The sequence below is a fragment of the Strigops habroptila genome, chromosome Z (assembly GCF_004027225.2).
Source record: "Strigops habroptila isolate Jane chromosome Z, bStrHab1.2.pri, whole genome shotgun sequence".
Lineage (NCBI taxonomy): Eukaryota > Metazoa > Chordata > Aves > Psittaciformes > Psittacidae > Strigops > Strigops habroptila.
In genome coordinates, this window is record NC_044302.2 from 50,209,045 (window position 1) to 50,234,606 (window position 25,562).

Genomic DNA, 25,562 nt, shown 5'->3' on the forward strand with positions numbered 1-25,562 from the left:
CCCTCTGTATTGCTCACTGTAGCAGAGGGAGGGGAGTTGGCTTGCGGGCTCGTGCTTAGGTGCCTCATGGCTGGCTGGCACTAGATACGGTTGCCCAACTTAGCTTGTTAGCCGAGTGCTTGGCTAACATCCGCAGAGCAATGCAGATAGTATCTTTCACACCCGCCGTCCTAATCTGGATTCAGAAGAGCCCTAGGAATGATGTAGCTACAGCTTCACTGAAGACTCAGAGGCTGTTGAAGCACTTTGCAAATTTACCTGCAAGGACTAAACTTTACCTTTCTCCTTTCTCTTTCTTTTTCTTTCTCTTTCTTTTTCTTTCTTTTTCTTTCTTTCTTTTTCTTTCTTTTTCTTTCTTTCTTTCTTTCTTTTCTTTCTTTCTTTCTTTCTTTCTTTCTTTCTTTCTTTCTTTCTTTCTTTCTTTCTTTCTTTCTTTCTTCTTTCTCTCTTTCTTTCTCTCTTTCTTTTTCTTTCTCTTTCTTTTTCTTTCTTTTTCTTTCTTTTTCTTTCTTTCTTTCTTTCTTTCTTTCTTTCTCTTTTTCTTTCTTTCTTTCTCTTTCTTTCTTTCTTTCTCTTTCTCTTTCTTTCTCTTTCTCTTTCTTTCTTTCTTTCTTCCTTTCTTTCTTTCTCTTTCTTTCTCTTTCTCTCTTTCTTTTCTTTCTTACTCTCTTTCTTTCTCTCTTTTTTTCTCTCTCTCTTTTCCTTCCTTCCTTCCTTCCTTCCTTCCTTCCTTCCTTCCTTCCTTCCTTCCTTCCTTCCTTCCTTCCTTCCTTCCTTCCTTCCTTCCTTCCTTCCTTCCTTCCTTCCTTCCTTCCTTCCTTCCTTCCTTCCTTCCTTCCTTCCTTCCTTCCTTCCTTCCTTCCTTCCTTCCTTCCTTCCTTCCTTCCTTCCTTCCTTCCTTCCTTCCTTCCTTCCTTCCTTCCTTTTCTCTTTCCTTCCTTTTCTCTTTCTTTCTTTCTTTCCAGGGGCCTGCTAAAAGTACCATTAAGCACAGGAACCAGACCTCTTGGTCTTGAAGTTGCCACTCGGCTAATAAGAAAAGAAAATCATAGTATTGAGTAGTGTGTTTGTCCTGAAAAACACATGAAAATCTTGGGGATTCTGTAAACCATGTGCAATGCAGTATATTGATAGTTGAATTTTCAAGAGAATACCTAATGTGGCATTTGTCAATAAATGTTTTTAAAAAAAACCCACTTGTGGAACTGGTTTTTGTTACCTGCCGTCCTGTCGGGGAGCGGGAAGAGCGGGGCCTCTCACGAAGGGAAGGTGAGATGGTGGCCAAGGTGTCCCCAGCACAGTTGGGGCAGTGTCATTCTCCAGCACCAGGCAGGGGCAGCTGGGCAGGGGAGGTCACAGGACAGGTCTCTGACAGTGCTGATTGTCAGACAAACGCATGGTGATGGGGCAGGTCTGGGGTTCACTGGGGAGTCCAGCAGGCAGTGAGGGCGGCAAGGCACAGAGCAGGGCACAGCCATGCCTGCGAAGTGGCTCCAGCCAGAAACAGCCCTGCAGAAGGGCTCAGAATCAGAGCTACCTGCAGCAAGGCTCCCAAGGGGCGTGGGCTGAGCTGAAAAGGGTTTGTGAACTGTGGGAAAGGGGTATGAGGGTGGAAGCCCCAGGTGAGGCTGCACAAAGCCACTAAGGCAGGCTCATGGGTGCCTGCAGCGCCCTGGCATGTGCAACGTACCTCTCGCACCTATTTCATTAAAATACTGAAGTTAAGGAACCATCCTGCTCAAAACCCCAGATGAGGCCGATAGTGAGTGATCCCTCCTGCCTGGTAATATCTTATGGTTATTTCTGGCCGAATACTCAAAAGCCTGTGTACAGAATTTCTAACTAGCCACTGAATCACAAATGCAGGGAAACATATGTTCCTTTCAGTGACACTGGGACACTGCTTTAAATGAGCATTTGCATTTCTAATGGCTCAAGCAGTGATTTACTCCCCACTGCCTGCATAATTCAGGCTCCAGCTACTGAGAGGTATAGAACTGAAAGATACAGAACTAACAGGTCTTATGGCCAAGAATTTCATACATAGGGGGAACAAAAAGAATAGCCTCTAGACAACTCCATGTAGAAAAAGGGTAACCCAAATCAGCACTTTTGACATGTTTCCCACTGCGATTAGTAAAATCACATTCACTTTGAATGTTTCTTATAAATAAAACTGCTGAAGCCTGAAGTTTGTCAGCAACACAAACTTTTAAAAGTCATGATTACCAAGTAATCATGCAAGCGGAACAGCTCCTGCTCCTGAGACTTTCAAAAGGTATGTGTCGCAAAGGTGATACTGAGTGAACATCTTTAGAGAACTACACTATAAAACCACTTCTGCAATATGCTTGCACCATTTTACCTACCGTATGCAACGATTGTCTACTGCATCTGTTGGAAGGAGCAGAAAAAACACTAAAAGATTAAAGGCTCTGCTCTGAGGCCAGAGACATTGCCCAGGGATGCAGGGAAGTCTCTCAAGCTTACGTTTCTCAGGATTTCCAGGTAGGACTCCTAAGGCTCTCGGCCAGCACCAAATAAAAGCGTACCTTGATCTTCTGGTCTAGGGAAAGCTACCCTGACAGGGAACAAGATGGTGAGCTACCATATAAAGCTATGGACAGAAACAGAAGACCAGCAGGAAGCAATGTAAACAAAAAATACAGAGATAGAGATTATGGAGTGTTGAAAATATATCAGCCTCTTATGCTGAACTAAGTGCAAGGTCAGTGCACTGGTTGAATGTTCACGACTTGCTCCCCTCTCCCACGAGGAAGTACTGCATGGAGATCTGTGAACTTAGGACTTGTATCACAAGTGATTAGACAACACTAACCCTTTGCTGGAAGAGCTTGGCCTCTGTCCAGGACATTCAGACCAATACTACAAGTCCTAGAGAAGTGGGATTTTTATAATGTCTATGGTTATAGTAACTGTATGACCAGAGCAGATGGGAGTTCTAGCAGGAATCTCTATGCAGAATCAAGTGCATCCTTATTGTGGTTGTTATATAGTCTGTCTAGACCAGTTCGGCAGTGAAATCCCTCAGTCACACCAGGCTGTGCTCCAGGTTTGTAGGAGGATAGTGGAGATTCTGGGAGAATACACCATGGAGTTATACATGTCCCAGGAATCTGCCTTGTTCTTGGAGGAACACTTCCCCATCAGGACCGCATGCAGGCCCTCACCATATGACCTGGTGAGCTAATAAACAGATGCGATTTAGCTCACATCCATTTCTCTCCACTGACGGCAGGAAATGTGAAAGATGGAGTAGGGCAGGCAGCTATAAGTGTATTCTGATCTGACTTACACTTCTCTTTTTATTCCATTGAGTGCAACACAAACCACCAAGGGTATGTCTGCTTCTAAAGCAGACACACTTCTGTCTGCTCTTTGAGCTGGCTGATGAGAATCAGTCTATTATTCCTGGTTTGATGTGTGTGTATAGGTCCCAAGTCATTATCTCTGTCAAGCACAAACTTTCCACTAAGAAGAGAAAAGAAAAAGCTTCTTACTAATGAAAAGGACTGTTGTTTTGTCCTCAGAAGGTCCTTCAGTGCTGGCAGAAAGGCTATGACTGTGCAACAGCAGGAGGAACCCTGCAAGGATGTTGTCCTTTACACACCAGTGAACCTCCACCCAGCAAGGACACTGCAAGTCCTGAGGTCTGACCCTATGATACCATGTTGAGTTAGACCAGTTTTCCCTGGGCTGTGGTAACTGAGGCAATCTATGTGTGCAGTTAAGTTTCTACTTCAGACTTGAAATTTCTTACAGTCATACTCCCTCCATGCTTCATTTTTACGTAATGTTGAAACTTGCACCAATCAAGCTTTTATACCTTTAGAACAGGGTTTATTTCCCAAGATTAAGTTGTTGACACTAGATTTTTGAGCAGTTTCCAGAACACAATGATCAGATTCTGTTTTTACAGGCTTCATGTGAAAGATTAAAAACTGGTTTTATTGAGTACCACAAAAGATGGCAACAGATGCAGTATATACACCATTAGACAATATAAAACACCCTTTTGAAAGGTTTTTCTCTAGCATTCATTTTAACAAATAGTTGAAAAACTGTTACTTAGACTCAGAAGCTTTTGCTCGAAGAGCAGGCAAACAATCTCACCTTGGAGTTGCGGTTACATTTTCCTACTTGGATTTATGGCCAGCAAGAGACATCACTAAGTGTTCTGCAGTCTTGCTTGGGTTCTGATGCTACCAAACTACTAAGCACCTGCTAGCACTTCTGAAAACTGATATTGCGAGGAGGGGCTGATCCCTGCCCAGTAACGCAGGAGATGGTAGAGTTAAATGTGGAGTTTTGGAAGCCCCATCTGACAGAATCGGCAACAGATGGTTACAGAAAACTCATGTTTCAAGTATTAAATAGCAGTTGTCTGCGACACGAAATTATAAAACAGACAAGGGCAGCCCAAAACTTCTATACTTTGTTGGAAATAAATTCAAGCCTGGAAATACCAAATTCTCTGCTGCAATTGTTCAGACTTGCTCATTGCTGAAAGAAATGAATTTATATCAAAGCAGCAAAGAAGAAAAAAATTCTTGCTGAATATTCAAATTTGGTTTCTGAACAGGCAGTGCACCATTTCTGGTCAGCTCTGCTTTCCAGGCATATTTACCACTGCCAGGAAAATACCCAAAAAAGCAGTGTGCCTTCCACACTTTGGAGGATGTTTAATTTAAAAGCCCTAAAAGAGGGACCTAGTGACAGACTTTCAAAGTAGCTGGACATGACCCTAAGAAACTGGATTTTGTTTGCATCTGTAACACGTTAAGTTCTGCCCTTGCAAATACAAGTTCTTCTTTTTTGTGTCTTCAACAGCCAATACAATAGTGTATGAAATTTCACCTTGAAACTTTAGGGAAACCAGAACTCTTACACTGCTTTTTGACAAACCAAAAAAAATTACAAACCACTTAAAAATGGCAGCCGCAAGCCCCATGTCTGTCTCTACTAAGAAGCAGAAATCATGGGTCAACAGAACTCCCAGCGGTAAAAGCTTCTAAGAGATGATAACTTGCCCTAAAGAAAATGACTCACCATAGGGATAGACTTCATTCACTATTCATTCAATAGTGAAAGAGAAGTGAATCACCACTGTCTGTTCTGCACCTTTGCAAAAGCCAAATATTCCACCAAGACTCATCAGCTTTGCATCATATGCGTCATATATGCCATTACAGACCTCACCTCTGAGAGGTATAATTTAAGTTTGTCTGCTAAATAAGCAGGGCAGTGATCTACTTTTTGTGATTTACACACCTATACGTTTTCCACTACCTCCCTGCATAGCAAAATCAATACTCTCCGTAACAGTTATGCTTTTTCCTTTTCATTTCAAACACCTGTGACCAGTGCATGGCCTTTGATTCGATAAAGACTGCTGTATTCTGATTGCCAGTGTGGGAACATTTTAAAGCAGAAGGCTACTCAAATAGGACATCCTAACAGGATAAATTGTCCTCTCAAGACGTACCTTCCCCTGCTTCAGACACACTGAAATCTCTCAAGGATCTATACTTAAATATTTCTGAAAATATTTTTTCTGTGGTTTCACTTCATACTGGCAAAACAGTAGGTCTTAACTGCTGGATTTTATTTAACTGCATCTTCTGATTCTTCACTTAGGTGCAGTTATTACAACTTTGAAATATATTTTTACTATATCTGTCCAAATAGAACTTCTCACTAACTTTTTTAAAGTTGAGAAAGTTATCAATTAAGCAGGCTCCAATGGCCCTTTTCTGTTCTGCACAAGCCTTTAAGGGCAATGAATTGGCAGATTAGGATGTTACAAGCGCTCCTTATACAAACTTCAGCAAGGCAGGAAATATTTCATCTGAATTCTGTGACAAAATGAATCTTTCCAGGCTAACTTTCAGCATAAGCACACGAACAAGTAATCAGAAAGTAAGCGGATACAAAGCCTCATCTCATATATACTCAAATTTTGTATATGTTTCTTTTCTGTGCTGTGTGAGGCCATTTGAGGTAATTCTGCTGTCTCCTACTGTGCAAACTTATTTTTTTTGTCTGAGACCTGAATGTTTCACCAAATATGCAGTCTTTGTTATGTTGGTGAGGTGGCTGATGTCAGCGAAGAGAGCAGCAGGGGACTTGTTTGTGCAACGAAGTTGCTCATCTTATGGAAAACACTCCAGCTGTTTTCACTGGCATCATCCTTCCCTCTACAAGCATTTTAAAGGCGCAGTTCAAACTGTGCCAGTTGCGGAAACGAGAGAGTAAAAAAACACCCTTGCGATTTCAGGGAACTCTGCTGTTACATAAAGTGTTTGGCAGCTGCAAGGACAGCCAGAGGTGTTCTGTAGCCCATGATCTGGGGCTATCACATGCTTATGCACATGCTTTGCAAAGCACAGGCAGTCCAACTGTTCTTGTTTCATTTCCTAAGGGTTGTCAGAGCAGCCCTGTTCCATTCAAGAGTGTGCTCTCCTGTAATATGGAAACAAAAAAGGCTCTGCTAGCATTTCAGCTTTGTCCTGGCTGCTCAGGACACCCACAGTTTGAGAGGAGAGGCATGCTGGGGAGAGACATTAGCTGTAAAGACTGTAGAAGGCCACGTTAGGTGACAGCAATGGAGAGAAAGAGAGGCTTTCAGGGTTAAAGCCTCTACCACAAAGAGGCAGCAGCTGGCAGCCACAGAACAAACAGCCAAGTTGGGCAAAAGCAGAAAGCAGAAAAGGCAGGGAAGTCTGGAGGCTAGAGTTTCCTGTGCCTTCTTCCCCTTTGAGGATGAGCTGCTGCCCCTTCCTCTGCCAGTGTGAAGGGAACAGCTCTGGTGTCCAAATAACAGCCGCAAATGCAGAGAGAGCTTGGTGGAAAGCCCTCTGTGAGAGGGTGAAGAGTCTCATACATCTGGAGACATGGCAAATACTCTGAAATAACCCACTGGCACATGTGTGACTCATAGGCAGGGATGCCTGGAGCATGTGTGACTAATAGGCAGGGAGGTAGGGATCCTTCACTCCATGCTCCAAGATGTGTCTGGTTGCTGTGCACTTTTCCATCAAACTACTATGTCAAGACAGCCTGGCAGCTGAGGCAGGCATTTCACTCTCAGACAGGTCCTTCTTGTGCTTTTGCTGCCATTCTCACTCATACAGCGAAGTGATGGTCCTGCTCCTGCTGGAGTTCGTGGCTATTAGTGTAAAATAGGGAATAATATATATTTATTCTCATAATTCATAGTTACCCAGCTGAATCCCAGCCATACAGCAGTCTCATACAATTGTACCAATTGGACTGTCAGTTGCAGTTGGTTGATAACGCTGTCTTTTGAGTGCTGAAGAGTTAATAGGGGCAGTTGCTTCTAATTTGCATTCCTAACTTGCTTCATCTGGTTCGTGATACTCCCTCCTCAGCTTGGGAGGAGTTTATCTTTCTGGGGAGTTGGTGTTTGCAGGGAGCATACACCACCCAGTCACCAAGCCAGGCACTCAGAGTCACTTGAAAGCTTCGATGTACTCCACAGGAAGAGAAGACAGACCAGCCTTCCCCCAGTAGTCAATGGCACGCACTCTGTAAAAGCCAGAGACTGAGCTTCCTGCAAATGAAAAGGTTAGAAATGGTCACTGTGAAAGGCTTACACCTGCGGTGCTTGCAGGATGTGGGGCAGGCACTACTCCCATCCAATGTAGGTTTGTGGAATGGGTTGGGGAAGTGATGAAGTAAGTTCTGCATTCTATGTAAATGTGTCTGTGACTGTCTAACTAAAAATTATTACAAATTCTTTATGGCCAAGTACTGTCTCTTTCTTGTGCCAAGGACCTCATCTCTCCTCATTAGGATTTGCAAGTTCAGCTACAGGACTTCCGTCCTAGCAGTTGTTTTGGAAGAAGGCTATGACATCTTCTGAATCCACAACTGCTGACTTACTTTTGCCTGAATTGTGTCTTTGGAACAGGTTATGTGGGGACAGGATCAACAAGAAGCAGCACAAGAAGCATGCAGGCTGACTGAAACCCCTCCGCTCAACTTGGGAAGCAGCATCACCTGCTCCAAAGGTGAGTTAGTTGATGTTCTCTGTCTGCTGGTTTTCATCCTTGATCTAGTTTGAAGAATACAGCCTTCGCTAGCAGAATCTTTACCCTCACAAGTAATATAAATGTTTTTTCTCATCTATTTACTTGAAATTTCTGTGTGGTTTTTTTTTTTTCCCCTGAAACAAATGCCAGAAATAATAAGTAAGAATGAAGTATGCAGCAATAAATGCTGCTGAGACAAGATTTCTGAGATTTTTTCAAGCAGGTCTTTTTTTTTTTTGGTTTTTTTTTTTTGAAACAAACAATTAAATCTGGCAGGTTCCCCAGATGTGCAGCACTAGATGGTAACGAATTCTAATTTCAGAGATTTGTCTTAGCCATCATCTACAGCTTTTGCTTACCTGTGTAGCCTTTACACTGCAATAATAGCTCTGAACTTTACTATGCATCCACTACTGATGCTAAGCTTTTCCAGGCTAAGATGAGCTTAGGCTTCTGGCAAAAACCTCTCTGAACTGCTCTTTATTAGTATCACTGCAAGGCAAGGTCTGTCTGTGTTTCACACAGCTCTGATCAGTGCTTATCAGTAACACTCGTTGGAACAGTCGCATTGCAGATTAGACCGCATTTGGCTAAAAAAGCCCAAAGAACAACAAAAAAATACCCAAAGAAAACATTTCCACTTTTTTCCAGCGTTTTTCATCTGGGTACATTTCTATTGTATCTAGGCTGTACTTGAAAAGAAATGACCACAGGCTCTGAGAGAAGCTTTGCCTGTTGACAAAGATGAAACTTGATGCCCTCTAATGTGAAACTTCCAGAACACAGGCAGCTAGTCAGGGCTAAAGAGAAAGCTCTAGGAAATGAGAGGAGACAAGAGCCTTTCTTGGCTAAGTGTTCAGATAGCCAGGAGGAACTGTTCTGCAGAAGGACTCTTCTGTTCTGACAAGGGAGACCTCAACAGCTTAAGATTGCCAAGCTAAAACAGGCTTGGTCACAGGGACGGACGCTCACAACTTCCCCTAGAGCAGCTCAGAACACCATAAATTCAAGACAACCAACCCTTCCATGAAAGCTGGATGTGACCTCCCACTTATTTGTGTGTTGATGCCACATTCTCAGGCAATCTAACACCTCAAAACTCGGTAGTACAAAACAAGTGTTATCAAGGGAATTTGCTTTTGCTGTCCTACTGCAAAAGCATCGTACAAATTCAGGCCCATACCTGTGGGACTGAGCCCAAACCTGAGACATGCATTGCGGTAAGTCTACTACTAAGAGCACAACACCAAGCTCTGGTCATGTGGACCAATCACCAGCTACAAATAGCGACAGAAGTGCTGCTTTGCCTCTCAGAGAGCTTGCCGGGCCTGCACCTGGGTGGCTTTGGTTTCTGTGACAAGGAATTTACTCATGACAATACTACTAATAATGTCCTCGTGACTATTTGTCAATTATTGCATGTCCTTGCCCATGTTCCCTGAGAACATGACCCTAAAGGAAGGGATGTGCTCTTATTTGTGATGGGAGTGTATGTCACTAGCAAGCTACGTACCTTCAGTCATTACTAGATGACGTTTCACACACTAATGAGTGACACTGTTAACACAACAGATTACAAAATACCTGTATTCTTGCCTTACCTGGACCGTAGACCCAAAGAGTGAATATTGTGTCTTTGGCATTAATCCGTCTGTATGCTTTTCCATCTGATGAGAACTCCACTTCAAATGTCTTTATACATCTAGAAAAGAAAACCAGACAGCTCAGCAAATACAACTGATAATGCGGTGAGCAATCAAATCCTCATCTCAGTGCTATTTCAACAAGGCCAAAAATAGGAAATACTTGGTTGACACCTCCCTATCAAATGTGGGATGGTATGAATTTATAGTATTAGGAAGAACCACTGCTCCCAGACTGACTTGCTATATTGGGTACTTGCAGCATCCCAAACTGTTAAGCATCTTCTACTCCCAAACCAGGGTTATCAAGGCAGAAGAGTCTAGGCAGACTGGCTTGAAAAGGGGCTAAGTCAGTGCTTTTTGAGGGAGTCTAGATGTACATGGGATTGCCTATGACAGTTCACCTACAGAGGGTTTCCAGTCTTGTACAGCTTGCTGGAGCAAGGAACCTGGAGGTTTTCTCTTCCAGGTAAAATCTCTTACAGGGATAGACAAAATCCCACCTGGGCACCTGCTGCTAATATAACTTTTATCTTTGATTTTCCTGTCTGATATGCTGAAGGCAAGTCCCTAAAAATGCGACTGGATGCTGGTAAGCAACAGGCAGATTCCTGTGGTCAGACCACAGATTAGTCAGGGTTGCTCTCCATAGTTACTGCATGTAGGTCCTACAGTTCCTTTTGTCAGGTGAATACACTGTAGCATCTCAGGGAAGAAGTAGTAATCAGTTTGTGAATTTGATGACAGGACTGGTGGCAAATTAGTGAGTAACGTGCTGGGAACTTGGTTATATCCATTGTACTTTAAAAGCTACTTACTTTGAATTTACACAGCCATCGTCCCAAAACACAATGACCTGCCCCTTTGTGAGAGGGATCAAACGAACACCAGTCACCTGTCCAAAGACACATGCCCGTGTAAGAAAACTTACAAACCAATCAGCCAGGTCAGATTTCTGTGTTCACCCTTCATTACTAACTATTTGCTTTGATTCTTTCCATCAAGACCAGGGACAAACCCAAAATTTCTAGCTTTATGGCTTTGTAGTCTATATCTCCATCCTGTCAACTTTGCAGAAGACCTTCAGAGGCTCTGGACACAACTATGAATGTAGGTGGGACTGAATAAGGAGATACAGATGCCTAATCTAAACGAGCCATGATTCCATTTTAATTTTAGTTATCAATTATTAACTGGAGAGCTGCTGTCAAGCTTGGCAGCACATGATGTGATTTTTAAAAAGATACTACACTTTCCAGTACTGCATTATTATTTGCCCACCATGGATAAACTTGCATTTATCTCGCTGATGGTTTCTATCACTTGCTGTGTAATGCTTTATCTTGAATCACGCCTTGGAGAGCCTTCTCATCAAAGGAGAGAAGAATTGTTTACTACTTTTAAGAAATAATAGGTCTAGATGCTAGTCTAGCTCTACTTAGCAAGAGTGAAACCAGTAAGCAGTTTCTAATTTCTGGAGTCTGACAGAAGAATACAATACCTACTTGATCAGGAACAGATCTGGGTCTTGCACAGATGTGGATCAGAAAGACTGATGGAATGGGAAAGTCTTGCTTCAGTGTCAGGATGCCACCTTCAGGAAATGGGAATGGGCCTGTAACCACTGGATCCTGTGAAGCCAAAGAGTAGTGTTGTGAATAATCTTTCATTACAGCACCTAAAGGCCAGCTGTTAAATCGGTGTGAAATGACTGTGTGTTTACTTTGGGACTAAATTTCCAATAGAGTTGGTGCTGATAACCAGCTTACAGCTGTCAAAGTTCTTCAGGCTGGGAGACTTTTCTATCTTGCCTGTTTTTCAGCTCTTCAGGAAATGGAGGTCTTGTCCACCTCACAAACTGGGTTGATCACAGATGCCCTTTAGGCACAATCTGTCACTTTTAGTAACCTCCCATGGATGCATTTCAGGCTAGTGGTCTTTACAAACCATGCCCCTGTCTCTTAGCTAAGGATTCCCAGTGTGCAGTGAAAACTATTGCTAGCTGCAACAGCCACTTGGCTGATCTGTAAGGATGAGATTTCACCAGATGGCCAAGAGTACCTAAAACCTTGCTGCTTCCCTGTTGAGGGAAGATCTGATGGCTCCTATATCCACTGGCCTTAGCAATATTATGCTAAGTGGGTTATGATGACAGTGAAGACAAGACCTAGTACTGTACACTAAAGTCAGAAGACAATTACTGTCTGCAGGCCCTTCAGGGTATAAAGGTGGCGTCCTTTATTTTAACCCATGGGTCTGAATGCATAGGGAAACTATGAGAGAGGGAGCTATAAAGTGACAGACTGCTCACATATTCTCACATATGGTAGTACAGCTTTTCTCAGTAGGGAGGAGTCCTCAGAGACGACTTACTCCTCAATGCCCTTTGGAATGCATCCAGAACCAGTGAGGACGAGGGGAAAATGCAGGCCTCCCTCTGAGCCCCTAAGAGATGTCAAGTGTCTTCTGAAATTGCACTGGGTAGTTTCCACCTCAGGGAGCTGTTTGGTTTCTGTTATTGAGGGGCTTCCATTTCAACTCTAATGCAGCAATTTGGCCATTCTGTAATATACACAGGGCCACGTGACTTCTTTGGGGATGTTGAACAGAAAAAGTCTCAAAGCTCACTGAAGTTCCATAGAGAAGGTAGAACTTGCTCTGGAGCAACTCTTCCTCCTTATTAAGCGTAGGCAATAGCAAAGAAGTCGGTCATCTACATTTACTTTCTTGTATTATATAAATGCAAAGACATCAGTTGTGTATCAGCTACATTTCTCTGTGTGACTGCAAGTGCGTTTTCGTATGTATGTAAGATGCACATGACTATGGGCTAAGAAAACCATGACTGCCTGAGCTGATTTCATGTTCTCTTTAGCTGCAGTTAACCAATTCACAAGTACTTTACCCATACAACACGTCAAGCAAACACATGATCATACCTCAGCATCCCTTATTTCCTGGAACTGTTCTGGGAAAGGAAAGTCAGGGCTTCCTAGATTTTTCCACTTCAGGTAGGGATTGGTTTGATTGTTATCCAGGTAATACATCACATACACCAGCTCTTTAGGAACACAAAGAGAGTAAACTCTTTACTTGGATTTAAAGATTAATAAGAATAAGTTTAGCAGAAGTTGCTTAAGACTACCTTCCCAAAAGTCATTTCAGAACTTTGGAGCCTGGCTTCCCCTGGAAAGTCACCAGGCTCAAACTCTTACAAGGCTCTATAATTTAATTTGCCAAGTTTAGATTTCAAGCTATTACTTCCATAACCAGTATTGAAATCCTTTTATTTTTTGTACATGTGCTGCACATATTTGTTGGACAACTGCATCAACTGTGTAATCATGTGGTCATGATGGCTGTCTGGGCATCACCTCAGTAAGGGAATTTTTGCCAGGCAATATCCAGCCAGGGACACTGAAATCAATAGCTTTCCAAAAAGGAAGCACTTGTAGCTGCCATTAACGATAGGGTCAAAGCGCAGGCATTAGGGAAGAACCTTTCCTAGAAGAGCACTATCATATCTCAGAAAATATGGGAGTGCCCAAAACATGAAAAAGAAAGTTAGCAAATGAAACTCACTCTTGCAATGAAAGGCAACTCAGCAGAAGTGTTTCAGCATATGTTCTGTCCTAATGATCAATTATGTGAGCTGCCTACATGATGCTTGTTTACCTTGAAGTTTGGGGAAGTGGGTGGCATTCACTGTGACAGTGCTGATGTTGGATGAAGTCCTGTTATCCTCACTTGAATACATCAGTACAGTAGCTTGCCAACTGTCCGAGGGTTGCATCTCATTTGGGGTGTGCACAGATGCCAGGACACCAACTGTGCTGTTTTCAGTGCTTTTGCCTTCGCTGCTGTTCACTTCCGCAAAAATCTGCTTTTGTCCTTTAAAAAATGTGACAACTCTGTAAGCATCACTGCTAGTCAGTCCTGTATCAGTTTCTGATACAGGAAGGGTCAAAACATGGGTATCTATAGGTTGTGCTATATTCTAGCTTATTTTACCAGGTATAGCATTCAGTCAGGCTTATTTCACAACAGCAGAGCATGCACATACTACAGCATTTCTTACACTTAGCAGTTCAGCTAGCAACATCTAAGCATGTAACAGTGTATTAGGATCTCTGTTTCGTACGCTACATGGGTCTTCCAGCTGTGGGAATTTCTTACAAGACATTTACAGCCTGATGTGATGGCATAAATGAGAAGTACCAGTCAAGAAAAAAGGAGTGGTTGGCATACTAAGGGTATAAACAGAGCAGTGAATTAAATCAGGAATATCTCCTGAGGTATTAATTTCTCAGAGAAAATGAAGTTTCATTTTCATAACACAACTGGTAAACAGGGGGTAGGAGAAATCCTGCTTTTACTAATGGTGAGATTGCACGGATAATCTCTCTTATGCAGGAAGCTTCTAAGTAGGTTACTGATGCGCTTTTTAATCAGTGGTTACTATACCTAGCAGTGCCAGCAAGCCCATGACAGTCAGCACTGGTTTCCGCACCATCTGGACATGAGGTGGCTTTGTATTGTTCATCTGAAAGCGTGCTGTCAGAGTCCGCTGTGTGAAGTAATGGGGATAGTAGCTCAAGAAGGCATTGTCATTACTCAACAATGTATAGTTGACAGTGTTGTTGGCTTTGGAAAAGAGCAGGTTTTGATGCTGGATGATTACCTGCAAAGTCATAGAGAAGATGGAACTTCACCCTGAAGAAAATCCAACAAACACACAATGTCCGTATTTTTATTTTTTTTTTTACCTTTTAAATCTTTACAGCATATAGAAAGGTTAGAAGAACTAAACTGTTCATCGCAACTCTTGGAGAAACTATTTTTTAGGTGACTAATCACTAGAACGTTTGAAGTATCCACACAGTTTTGCCAGTAAAGAGTCTCTGAAATAACTATTACTATTACTCTGCATAAATTATGAATATATTTTCTTGGCATCACTACAAATGATGCTTCTGTCTTACATATTAAATTAGTGATCTGGATTTACAATCTGAATTAAATCTAAGTGGTTCTCCAATTCTATAGTTACTTTGTACCCATTACACAAGTGTCTGGGAGCTGTCCTGGATTCTGTTCCTCAGTGAGTCATTTTACCCACTTGGTGCTAACATGGAATTAGTTCTCACTATTTCACTGGTTGTTGTGCTGCCTTCCTGCAAAACGTCAGAGCTGCCAAGCTCTCTGTTAAGCTGAGAGTTCAAGGGACTTCTTAATTATAACTCTCTTGACAAGATAAACTTATGAAGGAGCTGGGAAATGGTGTCTCACATGAGTGACAGCTAGTGGTAGTGAGATGATATCAGTAGCATTACATAGAGAAAGGATATGTGGGTATAGTCTTATCAGATGGATCTGACTGGGAGACTGCATAAAGTATCTGAGACATTATCCAGCACATAGAAGGCTAGTTCTTAGTTGAGGGGGGGGGGTGGGTTTGTTTGTTTGTTTGTGTGTTAAAGAGAGGGTGAAGAAAACTAACACAAGCTAAATAAAGCTACTGAAAACAGACTATTCAGGGAAACAGCAGCTGTATCAACAGGGAGCTCTCCTTTTGCTGAATCTATTAGTCTGAGGAGCTGCTTAAAAATTGACTGTAATTTGTTTTTGCAACTGCATTAATGCAACAGGAGACCGTACAAGACTGTCAGTGAAGTGAGTTACCTTTACAACCATAGCTGCATAGGTCACATCAGCTCGCCACAGTTGTGGAATGGACCATCCAACCATTGGATCTGCTTCATCGTTGTATATGGCAACAGAAGCAAAATTTGGAAACAACTTCTGAATTTGTTCAACTGCTTCTACTTCTTGTTGCAAGATGGAGAGAGAACTCCCACCTCCCTGCGACAATATTTCATATCTGCTTAGTGAAAGTGACCAAACACACAGACATAAACATATTCTGAAAACTTCTCAGGAGACCCTGAGAAGCTGTTAGTATTTTTACCTAATCCATTACAGCATGTGCTGTTTCCATATAAAATGGAAAAGAGGTAGAGGAGACTATTTCTCTCTGGGAGCTAGGCAAAGGCAAATTTGCAATTGAGTATCTTCAGAGTTTAATTAGAATAGGTAGCTTCCTGCTTCATGCTGGACTCTTGTCTAGAAATTCACTTCATAAATTAGAATAAAATGTAACTTGGTCTGAATTGATGAAAAAAACCAGCCTTAAACTGAAATCTTGGACTGACCTTCTTATGGAGAGAGATGTAGTCCAGCCTTACACCAGTCTCCCCTGTGAAGATGTTGGTTCCGTTGTAGCAATGGCACAGAAGACTCCAGCATATGGGTGACTTGGGTAAGGGGTGGAAAGAATCCCCAGGCCCTCCAAATTTTAGTAAAGGACTGGCTGCTCTTAATCCTTCTGAGCAAGCATCATAATAGTTGAGGAACCCTAAAGTCCAAGCAAATGCATATATCAAAGATGGTAACTCAAATTCTTGATCTAAAACCACAAATGTTATAACTATTATTGCATTTATTGGCAGGACCTCACAAACTGGGGCTACTCTTTCCTAGGAGCTGACAACATGAAAAGAAATTGAAACCTCAGCTGCATTCATGAACAGACGCATACTCCACTCTTCACTTCCTTACCCCCAATAACCTTACCTTCTATACAAATAACGAACTGTGTCTTCATGTAATTCCTGTTTTGCTTTCCCTGTTCTACTATCCCTGTATTTATACTTATGTCCAAGCAGAGAACAAATTATAGTCAGTAACGTGACCTTAGCAAAACAGACTTAATATACCTTTCAGATTCCTTCTCTCTCCTGTCTACCTTATTTCTTTGTCAGTATCTCCCCTTTCTCACTGCCACCCTTCCACGCAACTCACACACCTGTCTCACTTCACTACACCAGTTAAGTGCTCCAAAACATGCTTACCTTTCACTGTCATAGACACATTGTCAAAGTCGTGATGGTCTGGTTCATTCCATGTTTCAAAATTCCATTTAGCAACATGCTCCAATCCATACCTGTCTGTAGGAGAGGCCTCATTTATCAGTGAGCTGCATATTCAGACAATCCTATCAATTAATCACTGATCCAGACAACCTTATTGATTAGGGCTGCAGATGAGGTTCAGCAACCAGAGCTACAACAGGATATAAAAATTACCTATTTTCAATAATGAGGGAAATGAGATTTTGGTAGTTGCAAAATGACCTCTCATTTTCAATGAAATGCAGCAATATTTGACAGGGAGATGATGTGAATTACAGCATTGTGGTTAGGGCATTTACCTAGCCCAAATTCAAGTTGAGGCTTCTGACTCATTATAGAAAGTTGAAGCTGCCATGTGGGAATTATTCAGGTTACCGTGTCCTAGCACAAGCTGGTGGTTTGCAACCACAACAACATAATGAAGCTAAAAGTCAGTCATTAGAGGCAGGTCAATGTGCTACCCAGAACACACTACTCATTTAGGCTGTTGGTCATGGGTCAGCAAAAAAGCTGGCTTTTATCCCATTGTCTCCTGTTCTGTGCTGAAATCCAGGGTCTTAAAATCGATCACAATACACAGAACTTTTTGAGCTAGTTAGAATGGATTACAACAGAATAAGTAACAGGTCTTTTTGGTCTTTTTTCTTCCTTTTTTTCGTTTTTTGGTTTTTTTTTTTTTTTTACTTACCTATGTATCTGCTGGCCAGAAGTGTAATTAAGTTTCTCCATCTTATTACCTGTTCTTTATCTTCAAAATCTATAAAATATCCTGATGGATTCCCCATCAATTCAAATCCTAAAAAAGACAGAAGATTGGTCTCCTTTCTTTTGCGAATGCCATCTCCTTTTGATTAACGAAGCGGTTATTGCATTATCTGAAACAAACTTATTAATGACGAAATATCATTAAATGGGCTTTCTTTCCTGTTTCTACATGTCCTCACCAAGAATATTTCAGATTTGAGATCGCACATCCTTGTTACTTGTCAATGGCTATATAATCAATGCTAATACTTACCATCATAAATTCAGGGGTCAGAGGGAACTTTAAATTGTGGATGTTTGCAGAAATTCAGGGAAGCTATACTTTGACTATCTGCTTTGCTGGCTCTTTTAGGTACATGTTACTGTGTCCAAAGCTTTCTCCTCTTCAAGAGATTTCACTTCCCAATTCATACATCTCAAATTGTTGTGGAAAGCAATGTACAACCTTTCTTAAGGTTTTAATTAATTTCTTAATTTCCATGTTGTCTTTATTTCCATAATAGTGTTTTGCTCACACTGTTTACATTTACATGGACATGAGGTAAAGGCAAGTAGGAAAAGAATGAATTTTTATCAAAATCAGCTTTGGCAAATCTCTCCACTAATCTGATGATTGCACAATATGGGCAAACAGATGTGACAAGCTGTGTATGTATGGAGCTGTTCTTACCTGGAATTAGCTTATATTCCCACAGGCGATCCATAAGGTTATCCAACACAGTAAAATTGTAGTGAAGTTCTCCATTCATCACTCTAAAGAATACCGGTAACAAAAAGTAAAAATGTAAATATTACAGCAAATGTGGCACTTGGTTGCAGATGATGGGTCAGATGGCTGCCTTCTTTTGGCTTTCAAAATTTACATGTAACTCAAGTTCTTGGAATTACATACAAACTTCCCTCCTCTAAAGTGATTACAAGCAAGTCATATTTCTTGTGCAATCCATGCCCTTTACCTATTCCAGCAGCAGCAACAGAAGCAATATAATGAGCTTCCTTGCTGGATTTTGAGGTTTTAACACTACATTAACATATTAAGGTTTTTAACTCTTTGCTGAAGTGAAATTTACCCAGACTTCTTTTGGCTAAGCTGTTTTTCAATTTCCATTTGATTGCTTACTGTTAGGCCAGCTGATTTCCACATTGTCTCACATGCAGTCTTTCTTAATGTTTTCTTAATTTGCAATACATAATATAGCTTTCTTAGTAACGCTCCTTATGGCTTTTGCCTAGCTGTATGGATTTGTATCTTTCAAAGAATGCTGATTTTATGCACACAATGCCTGTAATTTTTACTTCACTGTTAGCATTTGCTAACACTGTACTCCCAGATCTCAGGCTGCCATCCTGTTATCCAGCTTTGAATACGTGTGTTCAAAGACTTAGGAGTAGCCCAATGATGCATCCCTTTGTGTCAGTGAATCTTGCAGGAGCAATGGTAGTAAAATTTGTGCAGGCACCTGCATGGGAACACTGAAGTTCTTTTACCCAGGGGGATGAAAACTGTCATGTGCAATTTATCTGTGATACATTTGAAGACATGATTTAAATTCCTGAAACGATTTTCTTGCCTGTTTCCAGTGAAAACAAATATAATGTACTATGTGGGTTGGTTTATGATTTCCCATAACTTCTGAACTTGTGGCCTGGTTTAACTGAAATCTACCAGGGCAGGAGAAGTTTTGCCAGTATGAAGTGCCAAATAGGAATTAAAAATGAACTTCTGTTGGCAATATTCTGGTAGCGTGACTTACTGCCTTTTGGCCCAAGCCACAGCTTTGGCCTGATGCCCAAATTCTGACCTCAGTATGCCTTGAGCAAAAGGCTCTGTAAGCACCCTTGAGGTCATTCCAGCCCTCGTCATATGGGAGAGCTGATCAGGGTCTTGCCAGCCTTGCCAGAGCACTACAACTAATTCCTCTCTTACAGTGCGGCCTGAGATTTGCTTTGCTGTTTTGCCTACTCATTCCTAGGCACCTTGCCTCCGCTTGGGTGGAAAGCAGATGTAATGTCCTAGATATGATGGAAGGGTAAGAGACAACCATACTTACAGTTCCTGTAAGTGCTAGTAAGGCATGCTGAGCACATGGGATAACAAATGAGAATGGGGCAGTTAGCAGATCTCTTAAATTAATGCTGGGCTCTGTGCTGAGACTCACAACTTGTTTTTTTTCTGTCCTCTCCCGTGCATTTCTGAGCCTCTTAGACTGAGGCTCTTCCTCTGTGCTTTCTTGCCAACAGAAGATTTCAGTGAAGAACCTGTAAGACCAATTCTGAAGTTCTCAGAGAATTAAGAAAGGCTGACAGAATTGCCTAGTGAATAAAGAAGATGGGAACTGTGCAAACCTGAGGATTAAGTGCCATCAACATCTCTGACTATGACCTAGAAGAGGAAAACAGGACAGGCAAAACAAATGCAAATGTAACCCATATCCACTGTACCAGCTCCACCTGTGATGCAGCCAAGCACACAATCTTGGCTCCAGCATGGTCACACTCTTCTACGAAAGACCTGAAGTTGGCTTTTCTCTTTTAAAGTATGTCCTACCACCATGACAGAATTGCCATGTCTGCAGCCACTGATAGGCTTACAGTTCCTGCCAGAGTAAAATGGTGCAGCTCTGAAAGAAGCAAGTAGTGGCAAGATATTTACTTTAGTATCCACAAGAGCATTTTAGAAGTTATTCTTGAACTCAACAATGGACATCTGGAACTAAGGTGGGGGGGGGGGGGGGGTGGCTTAGACAGAGGCTATAAAAACAAGCAAATAAAAAAAAATCCTGACAGTCCTATTCCAAAGTTCAAAGACAAATATTTTGTTGCAAAAGGTAGCTCTGCTCCCTCAGATCCATTAACTATTTCCAGTTGTACCCTGTGTTCTATTGAAATATTTGCTTACATGCGGACTTATAGTCAGTGAGCATAAGAATGATTAACTCTACTGTCTTGTAAAAACTTAATAATGCCATTTAGGTAATAGCAAAGCAACTAGTGTCTTCCACGTCCAGTCTAAGGTCTATGTAGTACTGCGTGAAAATATACAGGTAAATAAGGCCTTCTATCTCATGTATGTACACTTAAGATCCCAGCATACCTACATTTTTCTTCCTGTATCCATTAAGCAAAACATTTAAACCAGAATGCCATTGCTAGCCATGACTGAAGTGATGGTACGTGAGTTCCTGTCTTATGTGTGTAGGTGCAGAGGCACTTCTTATATCCTTTGGCTGATCTGTCACTTTAAGAGAATTTTTTCTTGCTTGCAAATGATTAAGCAGTATGTTCCTATCAATAAGATGATTACTTGACTGACAGGATTTCTGCTTGCTCAGAACTTGATCTCATCCTTACCTATGCTACCTTTGTGATGTGAAATTCATGGGGTTTTTTATAACCTATACAGGATCACTAGAATTTAGGTTGCATGGTTGCGTGCCATGTGGTATCTGGAAGCCATGCCAATTGCTGCACTTGAGGCACAGCAGGATCTTCATAAGCTGGTATTTACAAACGTTCTGCATGGGGAAGGTTGGCTCAACTGCTACGCTGTTACGAGGAGTACTATAAATGTAATTTTAGGACACTGAAGACTAAATCAAAACCGTTACAGGCAGATTTATCCTGACACAGGATAAATCCACTTGACATTGTCAAAGTTGTTCAAAACAGCTTTGTACACCTGATCTAGGACCTGCTGGTGCAGTACTGTGTATTTATGACTGGGCTTTTGGTAGCAAGCTCACAGACATTTACAGCCTTCTACCTTTTTTTTTTGCCTGCTTCTCTTCCAACCTCTCTGCCCTTAAGTCATGGCTTCTAGACACCACTGTCTTAACTTACGAACATGCAGAAGGCTATGTCCTTGCCATCCATTTGAGTACTTGCCACGCTGGGACTGCTCATTGTCTGCTGTTGGGTATTTCTGATGTGGAGCAGCGATCACTGTTCTGCCTGTGCTTGGCTTTCAAATGTTCCTTACCTGGTCTTTTTCTGGAAGACTTGCCAGAAAAAGCCTTCCTCATCTTCAGTCATAACAAGCAACTACACTAAAGCATGATTACTGGCATCGTGGCACCAACGCTCTTATATGCCCCAAGCCTGAGGCTGCTATACTCCAGAGACTGCTGCCTGCTGGTGAGGTGTCTTTCCAGCCTTTGCCATGGTCGTCTCAGTTCCAGACCCATTTTTATGTGCTGCCTTTTCAGATCAACAACTGTGCCGTGAACATGAAGCGCAGTGATGAGTATGCAAGGGAACCCACTGGCTGCCACAAAATCCTTGTAAAGGCTTGCTTCGTGGGGGACCCTTTGCTGACTCAAAGGTTACAGGCCCATGTTAACAGCTTTCCACTGCTTCCCTTTACTGGAGTAAGATTTTTCCAGTATGGAGGGAAATTCTTTTCAGGTACATAGGCAGCTAGTGGATAGCTTGCGAAAGTGTTGTAAGACAGTCATGTTGTACTTACCCATGCCATTTTCAGCCTACTCCCATTCACAAACTTAATCTCTTCAGAGGGCAGGGATAAAGTAGTTTTGGCCGTCATCCCCCTGCATCCCAGCCAGATGTGCTCCAGTTGGCGCACCTGTCTTATACTCTTCCTTAGCCTACAGCTACAGCTTTCTTCCTGTGCCCAGCATCTGCTGTTTTCCTTCTGCCCTGGGTTCATCTTATTCAGGAATATAGTTGCACATCCTGGAGAGCACACACACACATTTGACCAAGTATCTTACCTCCAGAGAAGCGAGTAAGAAAAACAGAGACAGGGAGTATCCATCATTATCCATTATTATCCATTCTGGGTAATCTTCACTAAAGTATTGAATCTCCGATAACACTTTAATTTCAGTTCATCAAACCTTATTGTAATGTACTGAACAAAATTTCTCATCCTGACATTCTGACTCAGCTAGTATGGCGTCCCTCTGCATTTCTGGTAGACACAGTTACCATGCCCATCAGAAGCCTGCTGCCTGCTGTCTGAGAACAGCCTCTCTTCTGGTAGATTGGCCATAGTGGCTGGCTAACACCACTCCCAAGGCAGCAGAGCCTGTTTACATCCTCGCTGCTGGGAAAGATTGTTCCTCTAGTGCAAATGCAGTCAAGAAATATGGATAGAAAACTGACTGAAGGTGCTGGCAGAGGAGAGGTTCAAATGACGCTTTAAAAGTAAACATTTTTCAGCAGGGTATTGGCTAACTTCAGACTTGAAAGGTGCACTCCATGAGGGAGCCACCTAAAAAAAAAGCCCTGCTCCATGCGAAGTTTTCTGTGTAGTCTTAGACAGAAGTGAAAGTTCAGTCTAAGATACTACCCTGCTGTGGTGTCTGCTGAGATAATGGTATTACGTACCACTATTCATTTGACAGAGATGCTTAGCTATGTGCCAGACCACCAGTGGCAGTTCCTGCAAACACGCTCCCTTGGCCATGGTGCCACAACATGGACCAGTGGTAACATTAACACTGTTACTCTGATGAATATAAACATGCATGATAATTAAATTCCCCTTCTCAAGAGTAAATCAAGAGTAAACAGTTGTTGCAGTAGGTGACTAATATCAGAAGCATTCTTAGATACAGAGTCCCAAGGAACTGCTCACTGCCTTTGTAGAGTCCATGATGCCATTTTAGGGATCATAAAACTATAGAACAGATACAAGGGGCCATCTAAACTGGAGAGGAGCTCAATGTCCAAGGCCAAGATGTTCACTGGAAAGACGTAGGAACAAACACTGACAAACTATACCAGTTCAAATTCTTGCTACCACCAGGTCCTTCAGAAGGAACTGTATTCAGAAGTAACTGTTTTATTTCTTTAGCCAGAAGAGCAGGCTGTTGAAGTGACAATGAAGCATGCAAGCTGTGAGCACAGCATCTTCAAGATGAAGGCCAAAAGCTCTGGATAGGAAATGTCAGCAAGCTTATCTTTTCCAAGAGGGCAATTTGTTGCCCTCCAGGTCCCTCCTACAACACAAACAGATCCTGCCTCCGTGGTTTTTACTTACTTTTGCAGTTACGAGGAATGAAATGAAGCCAGTTTAAAGTTCAGGCTGCTACAAAGACCTTGTTTGCTCCAAAACCACCAACTGTCTGCGTAAGTTTCTTGTTCTGCTCAGTATTTAAAAAACCTCAGGACCTTAAAAGCAGGTCCTAAGGACTGTGAGCACTATGGAAATAATGCCTCAGAGTACATGAAGGGCAGAATAGCCCTCATTAGCATTCACCTTTCCAGAGGCTGCTTTCTCAGCAGTTACTGCTCCCGGTTTCTTCAATGTCAACCAAAAACCCCCTACATTGGTACTTCAGGTTTAAGCACAAGATCATTAATGAATAACTATGAAATCAGCAGGCTCCTGGGTTATTAACAAACACCACTTCCCCCTTCTGAATTCACTGGAAGCTGACAACACAGAACTCATTCACATCAGGGCTGCTCCTATCACATTCTTGCTCCACTTGCTCTTGCTTTCTATGATCATTCAGATAGGGCAAATCAGCTCCCTTCCATGAAATCCCCATATCCCAAAACAACTACAATCACTTGACCTTTTGCAGGTTCACGAACACTGATTCTTCCTCTCTGTCAGTCCCTAGGCAAAACACAGGCTGTGCTTTTCACACATGCTTTGCAGGCCAAAAACTTCATGCAGAGGTGTTTTCAAAGTTGCAAGGCCAAACGACTGCACCCATGCTAAAGAAGTAGTATATTTTATCACTTCCGGGTTTATTTGTTAGCATTAATACTCCTCTGCATTTGCCTCTCAGCTGTACCATCTGTGTAAGCTGAAAATCTGCTTGCTTTATAAGTATGGCACAGCTTCTGCACAGAAGCACAATGCCGAAGACTTCAGTTCATGCTGTGCCCGTACTACGCATAATTCACTCACCCTATAGCGTGAATGAGTCTGCCCACCAGTAATGGGAGGATGCATTACAAAACCACCCAGCCAGGCAGCATCCAGCCCTTGCTGATGTCACAGCTTGTCACAATTAATCCATCCACACAACCAACTGGCATGATACATGCGCAAAAGGAAGGACGGATATGAATCTTTGTGGTTTAGGAAAAAACTGGCTTCAAAAATGCAATATACATAATCTGCGATTTATTGGAAATCACTGCCTCTTCTACAAGCCAGCCAGGAGACTGTGCACTCAGCTGAATCTTTTAATTTTTTTAATATATAAAAATAGAATTGACTTTGATTTATACGGCATCTTAATTAGCTTCTTTCCTGTTTGAAATTGGTGTCATTTGACCTTTACCTTGCAAAGCAACTCACAAAATCCTTGTTGTGATCTGGCTAAAACTCACATGCAGAGAAGTGCAAGCAAACAATGAATGCTTTCAAGCTGATGCTAATCACGGCCTATGATTTTCCATTTCTTACTCAGCCTGCTTTTGTGAGCGCAGTCTCAGTCCTTCTCTCAGCAATGAGCATGCTGTGTGTGAAGGGAAGAGAGAGAGGCAGACAAAGCATCAACAGCTTCCTGTGACGAGGTGAGTTAGCTTGCTAGGAAAATATTGTTCGACTGTTGTGTCTCTTTCCTCCCCATCTTCCCCTTTTAAAACAAATTCAAGATGTTAAAGGGTAAATAAGCAAAGAAAGCATAGCAATTTAGGAAAAGGCATCAGGCACTTTAGTATCTGGCCTCTCCAGACATGTGAATATACCCGATCAGATCATCTAAGCATGGACAATTCAGACTGTGGTGAGATCTTGTGATCCCTTGTTGAGACCTGTTTTGTCAACATTTATTTACGAAGGGAAGTAATCAAATAACGATAAGGTGAATTCAGGAGCAGAAAATGCTTTTGACTGATTCATCACTACAAATTTAAAGGCTCAGTCAGTGACTGAAAGGTAGGCTCACTCACCATGTATGAGCTGGGCTGACAGAGGACACTTTCATTTCTGATAGAGTTTGACGTATTGAAGTGATTTCCTCCCGCATAACACATGGCTACAAGTAAAATGTCATTGTGGCTTTATGCTGTCCTTTATGATGGAACTCCAAATGATATCATATATAAGCAAAACTTTTGAAAAGAGGGGATAGGGAGACTAAATCAATAACGAATTTTAAAGGGTGACTTTTCAGATGCAC

At 42.0% G+C, this 25,562-nt stretch overlaps 2 protein-coding genes across 6 annotated transcripts in view; one reads left to right on the forward strand and one right to left on the reverse strand.

Moving 5' to 3' along the window:
• Positions 1–3,942: 3,942 nt before the first annotated feature.
• Positions 3,943–25,562, reverse strand: part of IDUA (alpha-L-iduronidase) — a 43,502-nt gene continuing 21,882 nt past the window's right edge. Inside the window, exons 3-14 of one of the 4 annotated variants that reach the window (XM_030512825.1) lie at positions 18,125–18,207; positions 17,378–17,485; positions 16,630–16,725; positions 15,931–16,133; positions 15,401–15,580; positions 14,183–14,399; positions 13,394–13,609; positions 12,658–12,779; positions 11,224–11,349; positions 10,537–10,613; positions 9,677–9,777; positions 3,943–7,594 (exon numbers count right to left, since the gene is read on the reverse strand). In XM_030512825.1, the coding sequence (XP_030368685.1) occupies positions 7,494–7,594; positions 9,677–9,777; positions 10,537–10,613; positions 11,224–11,349; positions 12,658–12,779; positions 13,394–13,609; positions 14,183–14,399; positions 15,401–15,580; positions 15,931–16,133; positions 16,630–16,725; positions 17,378–17,485; positions 18,125–18,207 (1,630 nt within the window). In that variant the 3' untranslated portion in view covers positions 3,943–7,493. The remainder of the gene's footprint in view (positions 7,595–9,676; positions 9,778–10,536; positions 10,614–11,223; positions 11,350–12,657; positions 12,780–13,393; positions 13,610–14,182; positions 14,400–15,400; positions 15,581–15,930; positions 16,134–16,629; positions 16,726–17,377; positions 17,486–18,124; positions 18,208–25,562) is intronic. The other 3 variants (XM_030512826.1, XR_003995147.2, XM_030512827.1) reach the window with 3 other exon arrangements.
• The window catches only part of SLC26A1 (solute carrier family 26 member 1), a 36,900-nt gene continuing 18,791 nt past the window's right edge, over positions 7,454–25,562 (forward strand). Inside the window, exons 1-2 of one of the 2 annotated variants that reach the window (XM_030512823.1) lie at positions 7,454–7,608; positions 7,955–8,054. In XM_030512823.1, coding sequence (XP_030368683.1) covers positions 7,958–8,054 — 97 coding nt within the window. In that variant the 5' untranslated portion in view covers positions 7,454–7,608; positions 7,955–7,957. Of the gene's footprint in view, positions 7,609–7,954; positions 8,055–24,866; positions 24,955–25,562 lie in introns of those variants that run through there. The other variant, XM_030512824.1, reaches the window with a different exon arrangement.